General features: G+C 39.7%; 1 protein-coding gene across 1 annotated transcript in view; it reads left to right on the forward strand.

Moving 5' to 3' along the window:
* Positions 1-10,038, forward strand: part of LOC107724831 (protein diaphanous homolog 2-like) — a 471,924-nt gene that overhangs the window by 401,390 nt on the left and 60,496 nt on the right. The window contains exons 28-29 of the mRNA XM_016533907.1: positions 2,534-2,698; positions 9,612-9,747. Of these exons, the coding sequence (XP_016389393.1) occupies positions 2,534-2,698; positions 9,612-9,747 (301 nt within the window). The remainder of the gene's footprint in view (positions 1-2,533; positions 2,699-9,611; positions 9,748-10,038) is intronic.

Consider the following 10,038-nt stretch of genomic DNA (forward strand, 5'->3'; position numbering starts at 1 on the left):
ATAAGAGAGGAATGCTATCCTTTCTGTATAGTGAAATATGGGATGTTGCTGGGGAAACTTGTGTTCGTTCTTGGCTTTGAGGACAGCTGGAGAGGGAGACGGAGAAAGAACCAACAGACAGCGGTTGCTTTGGAAAAGGTAGCGAATAATGTTTTAGCCAGGAACTTCTCTCCACCCCAGCATGTGAAGCAGAGGTGACACAGGTGACAAAGACGCGTGAAGAGTGTACTTTGAAAGTTCTTACAGAGGTAACGGAAAAGAGAAAGAGATTGAGGCAAAGAAAAAGCGAGAGGAAGAGTTGAAGGAATTGCTTTTTGGAGGAGAAGCCGGGACTGATATTGGACCGTGCATGTCAGCCGTTGTCAATGTGACAAATCTTTGATGTGGAAATAATAGCCGGTGAGGGCTTGGCCCAGTCCAGTGCAACTGCGTATGACTGTGATGAGCTGTTGTCAAACACACCCACATATACTCGAACACTTTCTCTCAGACACAGGCAGTATCTTTGGCACTGTATCCAATCGAGACCAAACCACAAAGCTCTATTGCTTTGATTTTGCTATATCCACATTCCTCGTCTTAAGCAGAGCTTGCTCAAATACAAGATATTAAAGTATGTGCGGTTGAAAACGTTACACTACCTGTTGAGGATGTTTGCTTCATTTTTCGGCTTAAAAGAAACAGGAAGTCATTTTGCACTTGTCAAAAGAGCTCATAAAACTCAGCCCCAAGGACAAAGATGTGCGAACATTCAGACACTATTGCAGGTATTCAGACTCAAACACAGTTTCCATTTGGGATTTTAGGGCTCCCGCTGTGAATGGATGGGACTGTGAGAATAGATTATAGTTTGTGTAAGCCGTAGCAATATTATAGGCCAGCACTGAGTTTGCACTAACCCTTATATTTTCCTCATGCTCTACTTAGTCTACTCTTTACTCACTTTACCACACCATTCCAGACACATACTGCACATATAATTATGAAGGCTTTTCTAACGGATGGATGGAATGGAATGATAAAATGGGTTAATGAGGTAATAGAATGATAATTACCCCAGCAATCAGTGTAATTTACTTTTTTTTTTTCCTTTTTTTTCCCCATTTTACTATGAAGCTATGCAAATTTCATACATTTTGAAATCTGTTGAGTTAAAATTTGATGTTGAAATGTCCACTTTTATGAAAAATATTAAGGAGCGTCACAGAAGATTGATGAATTTATATTTAAATTAGGTTTACATTTTATTGTGCAATAACTGTTGCATTTTGAAATTAAAAATTTCTGTTAAACACCTTAATATTTTGCCTAAAAGTTCTTATTTGCATGTTGAACAAGAATTCAACCTTTGTTTACTGCAGTTGATGAAACCTCCATAATTTAGCTCTTTACAAGCTGAAATGTTGTTTTTGCACCTCTAGTGTCACCTAATGGATTTGTAATGATAAATAATGATCATTTTTAAGCGGTTTTCCTGAACACTCTGCCCATCTGCTATTAGTTGGACAAACAGATAGTCCATCCCCAGATTCAGTGTTTCGGTCTTGGCATGGTTGTCAAACTCAAGCAAACAGAACAATATTTTGATAGTGTTGCAGAGCCACAGTATTTAGGCTTTATGGGGAAATTAAGCTACAACTGGCATTGTCGACTCTACATATTAATGGCAAATGACACACTTCAGCTTTAAAGATCAGGCAAAACCTTTCCTTTCAATTCAATTTCTCATCAGGAAACATAAGAAGAATAGCATTTGATGGTTCCATTCAACCTGTTGCAGAGAGATGTTTTTGGGACAGCATTCACATCCTATGACTGTTAAACAATCTGACTCACGTCTGAGCGGTTGATATGAATAGCTTGAATAAAATACCAGACATGGATTTGACATAGCCTCTCTGTTCCTTCAAAAGGCCAAACTCTGGCCATCCGCACCACTTTGAATCCAGGAAACACTATTGACACATGCTACCTGTTTGTTTGTGTATGTGTGTGCGGTTTACGAGGCCGAGGATGGTCCACATGTGCCTCGTGAGCTGCGAGATAGCACATCCCCGACAGGAGCTGTCAATAGCCATTCACTGAGAGAACCTGCCTTCATCTGCTCTTGAAATTACAGAGCGCAACTCTCACAGGGGTTCAGCACTCGCTGATCCCAGTCTTGTTGGGAGAAACAATGAAACAATGACTGCAATCAGCTATTCCCTCCAGCATCTGTGTTAGTCCCCCAGACTATGAAACGCTCCTCTATCAATCCTGCACCTGCGCTAATAGCTCAGTGTGCCAATGACTCCAAATTTAGATGGAGAGGTTATTGAATGCCTCTGTTTGTCTCGCTTGACCTCTGCAGAGAAGTGGTGGTTTTTCTCAATTTTCCTGCAGGTGACCTCTTTGTTGAAGGATTGTGGACAGGATTTGGAGGGCAGCTAGTTGCTTTGTTTGTCGTTGTTTATCCATCACTGAACAAGCCCTTGTGTTTTAACATAGCTATGACAATACACCTCTTATCCTTCCTTAACCGTATCCTTCTCACGGCTTCTCCAAGCATTCGCGAGAGCAGTATGAGAAGCTCTCCACCATGCACAAGAATATGCAGAAGCTATACGAGAGCCTAGGGAGCTACTTCGCCTTCGACCCCCACACCGTCAGCATCGAGGACTTCTTCGGAGACCTGGCTAACTTCCGCAACCTCTTCATGGTGAGTACAGCAGCACTGTCACCTATTTATCCTCAGAAGAGTGCTTTTATTCTTCTGCTCTTTGCACTCCTCGAGGTTGAAGAGAGTCGAATATTCTGTTCTTTCTCTAATGTGTATAAATCTGACTTTCCAAAAGAGTCCTCGAAAGCAGGTGCAGATAATATTCTAGTTAATACTTTCAATGCTTTCTCCACAGCTAGACAGAACAGGTCAGGGTTGCTGGATAGCAGTATGATTAAGTTTAGGATTGCTTTGACAGCTTCTATCACTTGGAATGTGAGAGTGCAATTCTCTTTCTAACTTCATCACTTTCTCTTCTTCATATATATACACAGTTTTTATCAGTACATAGTTTAACGTAAGAGCATACTACTCCAAACTAAAGCTGCTGGCCTTGTCTTAAGTGCATGTGGTGATTTAGCTTATTTTATCACATTTGATAAAGACATTTTCCTCACAGGGGTGAGGAGATGGAAGGACGGGCTTACTGGGCAGATTAAAGCATACATAAACTGTGCTGAGAATGGAATGTATAATGTATTACCAAACGTGTAGCTCCTATGCAGATAAAAGAGTCTCAGAAGCTTCTTATCCTTTCAGAGTTTCATTAGCTTCTGTATTTGGCGGATATCAAGGCAACGCCTCCTCCCTGTAACCAAAAAAAAAAAAACCCTGCTTGGGGTTTAGGCAGGTAGGACTAGGTTATTGCTGATAGAATGGGATTTATCCAGACTGAGTGTGAAACCAAGGGAGGCGTTTCAAGTACATCTCACTGTACAAGGAAGATATGAGATTTTCAGCTAATTGATTTTTTTTTTATTTTTTTTTTAGATACTTAGAGCCTGACTTGTATTTGCTTCTTATAATCTATATGGGTCTTAGGGATTATACAAATGAAACTTTATGAAAACTTTTATGCAGAATATTAATAAGCTTTATTGAAAATGAGTCTTGAATTGTGGGTGTAAAATTTTTATTTCTATTTGTTATTTAAGTATACATATTTTTGCATAAAATTCATATATTTTAAAAAGTGTTTAAAACTTGTATGTTAAATATTTATTTTAATATACATATTTTATAATACTTTAATATTGATCTTTAATAATAATTAATATTATAGCTATTAATATTTTAATAATTTTAATAACCGGTTTGACTCAGAAATTGCCAATAAATTGGTAAATAGTGAAATTTAGAAGGTTTTTTTTATTTTTTTACTTTTTTTTTATCTTCACTGTGGTAAGGGCACCCTGGGATTGGGATAATTTAGATTTTTAAATGGAACCTTAATATGGGCTTGAGGAGGAGAGCAGAACGCTTCAACACAAAACAGTCTCTGGAGATTTTTTACACATATATGTAAGTGTTTCTCTTGCTTCTGCCTATATTTCAGCTCCCTGCCAGCAAAAAAATAAATAAAATTTTTTTGCTCAAAGTCTTCAAAACCCATTACAGTGAATGGCAAGGTCTCCTTGTCTGTGGCTTCTCGCTCACCCCTCTCTCGCAAGCACATCTAAAAACCAACTTTCATTCGCCCTGATCAAAGTCTAGCAACACGACACGGCTCTCCCTCCAGGATACAGCGTTGAACTGCTGTAAAAGGGGCATCTATGAAAATAAATGATTCTCTCAAGCGAATAGCTCTTTATGAATAAGTTATCTCTGATTTAGACTTGAATGCTGGGACGAGCAGAGTTGGTGGAGAACACAAACATGGTTGGATGTCCAGTGGCCAATTTCTTTCTTTCTTTCTTTCTTTCTTTCTTTCTTGTCAAAAAGCCAGATACATTAGTAAGAGCTGAGGTCTGGTAAGATTATATTGTGTCGTGATAAACTGACAAGCAATAAAAGTTGTTGGCTGTAACCGGCCAGGCAAGAACATTTTGTCACTCGCTTGGTTTTGCTGGGAAGCCCGTTCGGCACCATTGGTCCAAAATCCTGCTGCTCATAACTGTACAATAAACCTCAAATATGGCCAGATTCATTAAATTGCTTGTCGCATCACGTCCCATTATGACATGATGTTAACCGCATATTTGCAAATGTACTTTGTGACTCTTTGCCAAAGAGAAAGGTTATTAAATAAATTTATATTCATGATAGAGCCCTCCACATAATGTATGTTCCACCATAGCATATTTATGGCACCTCATAGTTTTATCAACATTTATCCTCAGAAATGACCCACATTGCTGTGTGTTAAATTGCCTGAGTGACACATCCATTTGGTAGGACAAAAAAAGCCCCGCCTGCCAGTTCTCATGAAGCGCTCACACTCAGATAAGAGAATCCATTAGCTATATTTCTATTCAGGGTCAATAGAAATGAAATTTGATTTCAGCACATGAAGTTTGTTTCAGATCGTCCCATCAATTTATCCAGTATGCTGCCAGATTTGAACTAGAGAGAGAGAGAAACTCCCACTGTGTCGTCTTCTTCTGTATGTAATCCTGACTAGCGGCTGTGGATGAATATCAGTATATTAATGCCTTATCAGAGCGCAGCAGATGGTGATGAACTAACAGTCTCACTTGTTAATTGAGTGAGCCACTGATTACACCAATAAAGTCAGCAGAGGTTGAGCCACAGTGATGGTGCACGACGAGCGTGACTCAGCTTATCAATAGAGCACACGTGTGTGCATTAATGAGCGTGCATATCTGTCTGAATATTTGCTGCTTGCACAAAACAGTTATCGAGGGCCATTGGCTTTATCTATTATGTCAGCTCTGGAAACAATGATAATGATGATGCTAGTAATGGAGATTGTGATGTCATCACTGCTGCTTTTTCATTTCCACCGCACAGCTACTGCGAGTGATCGCAATTAAACCCAATGGAGTGTCCCTTCAGATTAGTCTAATATTTGAGTCAACACATACAACATCGGCCACTTTTCACTCTTGGCAATTTTGTAGGCCTCTCACAGCCTGTTGAAAACTAATGGGGGATATGATCCAATAAATAAATAAATAACTCAAATATCATCAAATGTGTTTCAGTTAGTGTACATTTTGTGTTGGCCAAATAGGCCCATCTGTGGTGTGGATTTTTGTCCTCCATCTCTCTCGCTCTCTTTCTTTCCATTTCCGGAAGCCAAGTGTGTATGCATTGCATGTAGGGCAGTACATATATGATGGTTCCAACCAAAAAAACACTGAATATGAATTATAGAGCCCCTGACAGTGGGATGAGCCACCCTTTTTTGTCCATATGCGTAAGACAAGGCTATTCAGATATTCTATTCTGAAGCTGGGCAAACAGGAGAGGCTACAAAGCCACCTCCATAACGCAGGATTGCAGCAAGAGCGCGCTTCCTTACTGTCACTCCGCTGCACATGTACCCAGTGAATATATTTACAAAGACATCTAGTCCTCAGTGGCTGCCTGGAAGGACACCATCCTATCCTGTGCTTGCCAGCATGCATAAACACACCCGTGGTAGATGGAGTCCATATTGGCAAATTCAATTCCACAGCAATCCCTCTCCTAGAGTAGTGCAAACACTACTGTGGCGTGCATTGCCCTACCAATCTAGAGATTGCACAACAGCGTTTTTCCATAAAATGCTTTTCCCAGGTGGTTTCGTCGTGTTGATTGGTGTTAGAAGTAAATTGCTTGTTTATCATCGTCTTTCGTATTAGCAGATCTAGTTGGTGATTCATCCAACTGAAAATTTTATCAAATCCTCCCACATTTTCCTCACTCAAGATGGATATATTTATAAATTGTTAATATTTTGTGTGTGTCTGATGTTATTAATACTAATCCTTCTACTAACTTAAGGTTTTAAAAAGATAATTCACCCAAATATGAAAACTCACCCTCATGTCGTTCCAAACCTGTATGACTTACTTACTTCTGCAGAATACAAAAGAAGAACTCTTTTTGTCCAGACAATTAAAGTCAGTGGTGTTTTTTTTTTTTTTTTGGTTCCACAAAATAAAGTCATACAGGTTTGAACAGACATGAGTGTGAATAAATATTTTTTTGCTACATCGTCCTTTTAAAGACGATTGACATCCCGTGGTAACTAGGATTTACACAAGCTTCAGTCTGGATCCAGAACACCTGAGAAGAGATGATGCCAACCCCTCAGAGGACCTCAGATGATGCCAACCCTGAAACAACATAAAGAACTACCACAATTTGATATAAGTTTGATTGCATCATGTAATAATTGCTGTTAATGGTGTTCATCGTCTGTCTGATTACATCTTTAATTGATTTTTCCGTACATTTCTGCCATATGTACATTAACTGACAGTCACCACTGATAAGCTACCACTAAATATTGTAGAAACTTAATTTGCTGTAAAGTTGCTTTGCAACGATTTGTACCGTGAAAAGCGCTATACAAATAAACTTTGAATTGAATTGAATTGAATTGAATTTAAAGACAGACAGATTGAGCGCTATCTCTCTCATTTTTAAATAACCCATCCTGAGTACTCTAATTAACCAAAAGAGTTTTAAGGAAGACTTTTTCCCCTGTAATCAGCTTTCTTAATGACTTTGGATTATTTAGTGTGCAAACACAATTAGCTGGCCTAATTTGCCTTAACATATTGATTGGTGGCCACCACTGGCAACCACAGGACTTCCTGTGGATTTCAATCCTCCCTGTTTACTTCTATCTATCTTTTTTTTTTAACTAACCTTTACCTTTCGTTTGTATAGAGCGTATCTGCAGCCATGAGATATCAGCTTTCCTTGGCAGGGAGGACCGATGGGGATGCGATTTGAATTTGCAACAGTCAGAGGCACTGTGACCATGAGAAACAAATTTCCGTGAGACCGTGCAGCTCGGATGAATGCTCTTCAGGGCCGTCCGTGAGCGAGAACATGATCATGGTCTAAATTGTGCATTTGATTCTCTTAAGCAAACATACATGCTGCATGTAGAAACAGCAAATCGCACACATCCCACCATCATTCTTGCTTTATGCTAATGCAATTAATCCTTTGTAGTCAATAGCGGGATCGTTTTGAGCTATGAGAATGATATTCAAAAGCACTCCCTCTGGGTGTTGTTTATCTCATGTAAAGCTTCCTAATACCTAAAACACAATTAAGAAAATTGATAAAATCATAAATACTGCCCTAGGCTAATTGGGATCAAGAAAAGGGTTGAAAACATGTTTGTTGCCATGATAATTAGGGTTTTTGCATGTTTGATGAGAGTAAGATAATTATGTTGTGTAATCGTGTTTGCAGTCAGAATTGTTTGTTTATTTATAAAAAAAATTGCCAGCAGGAATTATTTTTGCCGCTATGAATAAATGATTTTTCAATTAAGAATCCAACGCTTGACAATGAGTTTGATGCAATCTCCAATTACAAGACTGAGATTGAACTGTCAGTTTTGGAGACCCATAATCCAGTGGCTTCATAATGCTCTATTTGAAAATACGAAATCACAATAACAGGAAGAATTGTTTATGCTAATGTTTGTTGTCACTCTGTGTCATGAATAGATGAATATAGAATTCCTTTTTGCACTTTTTGAAGGACAGCCATATGCATGCTGACTCAATTACTTTTTATTAGAACAAGTATTGTGTTTATTCATTGCTGACTTATAGTTTTGCAGCATAATGCAAATTTGGAACAGGTGGATCTCTCTCTCTCATATGTTCATCCTTGTCCTTGTCATCTCAAGGAAAGACAGTGAGCGTGTGGATTGTGGGTTCCTGTTCTCGGGTTTGACGGCAGATCCGCTATTGACCACCATGATAGCTGTACTTTTCTCCTCCCACACTGGAGCCATGATCCTTGTGTCTCAACACCAAACACGACACGCACTTCGGAAACCCTAAGGGAGTTTGAAAGGGCCAGACTGTCGACACTCATTATATCATACCAAGAAAGAACAAGACACACACACATATACGTATACACAAAACACTCATTCCTGCTTTTAAGGCAAGGCCTGTCAGGTTAGTGGTGCAGGCCTGGGGTGAAGAGACCTTTGCTGTGCTGGAAAGGTTATGAAGAAATGGCTTATTCTCTCTTCTCTGCTGTGTCTCCGTGCCCTCTGAGCGTCTCTGTCCAGCTCTCTCGTCGTCTTCATAACGCCTGACACCTCTGTGGCATTTACAGAAGAAGAGAGGAGGACGATGATATCTCTGCGTCTCTGTATACAGGCCTCTCTCCCACTCTCTGATGCCTCGCCAGCATTGCCGCCGCAACATCCTGACATTCAGTCACTGGAAATATGCCGGATGGACGCTGTGTTATCTGCTTCCACATTAATGCTTATGGAGATTGTTGCTCAGTTGGGACAACGGCAGTATCAGGAGCCATCTTGATGTTCAATTAGACAATGTCTGTCTGCTTCCTCTTCTCAACACTCATTGTTTCTTTCGATGGAAGCAGAAAGGCTGCATCTGTGTCCCTTTAACTCAAGAGCAGATTAGCAGGCGCAGATGAAATCTGGGAACTTTCTTTTCAATTTCCTTGCAGATTTGGGAATTTAGGAAGGAATTTAAACTTGGTAAAATGAAGTTGAGAGTGAAGTTCCTGACGTTTTTGTATTGTAATCTATTTATTATTATTATTCTTTTTTTATTATTTATTTCGTTTATTTTATTTATTTTTTCATTTTTCTAGCAAATACTTTCCACTGTAATGTATCAAATGATGTGTTGTTTTCATGTTAAAATGTAAGGCATCCTCCTCAGGCATTTTCCCCTTTATAAATAATCTGAATTCTATGGAATTCAACAGGTGTAGATTCAGTGTGTGCCTGCAGCTAAGCATTGTCCTCAGTGTGTATCGACACCATTATTACTAGTGCTGTCTATACTGTTTGTTCAGTGATAGAATTGTGCTGGAATTTTCCTTCTTTTCCTCTCTACTCAATTACCCTCTAATTTCATTGTCTCTCTCTCTCTCTCTGACACTTCAGGATGCTATGCGGGAGAACCACAAGAAGAGGGAGATGGAGGAGAAGATCAAGAGAGCCAAGCTGGCGAAGGAGAAAGCTGAGCGAGAGAAACTAGAGCGACAGCAAAAGAAGAAACAGCTGATTGACATGAACAAAGGTATGGCGCTACTGCCCCGCCAGGGCCCGACTGCAGCGATTTCACATGGTGCTAAGAACTGCAGGGGTGGTCATGGTGATGATGATGGAGGGACAGGGCCACACTTCATCTGTGAAAAATCTCACTCTTCTCCGCCTGTTCGCGCACTAAATGTACAGGTATATTAGATGTGGCTGAGAATGTTTTAATGAAAAGTCGAGATGGTCCTCACTGCAGAACACAAGATCCAGGGGGCGTGGTTGGATCCAGATCCAACTCCTCCCACCCTACATATACCTTAAACCTACCCGT

Source organism: Sinocyclocheilus rhinocerous, unplaced genomic scaffold (assembly GCF_001515625.1).
Source record: "Sinocyclocheilus rhinocerous isolate Xijiao unplaced genomic scaffold, SAMN03320098_v1.1 scaffold1687, whole genome shotgun sequence".
NCBI lineage: Eukaryota > Metazoa > Chordata > Actinopteri > Cypriniformes > Cyprinidae > Sinocyclocheilus > Sinocyclocheilus rhinocerous.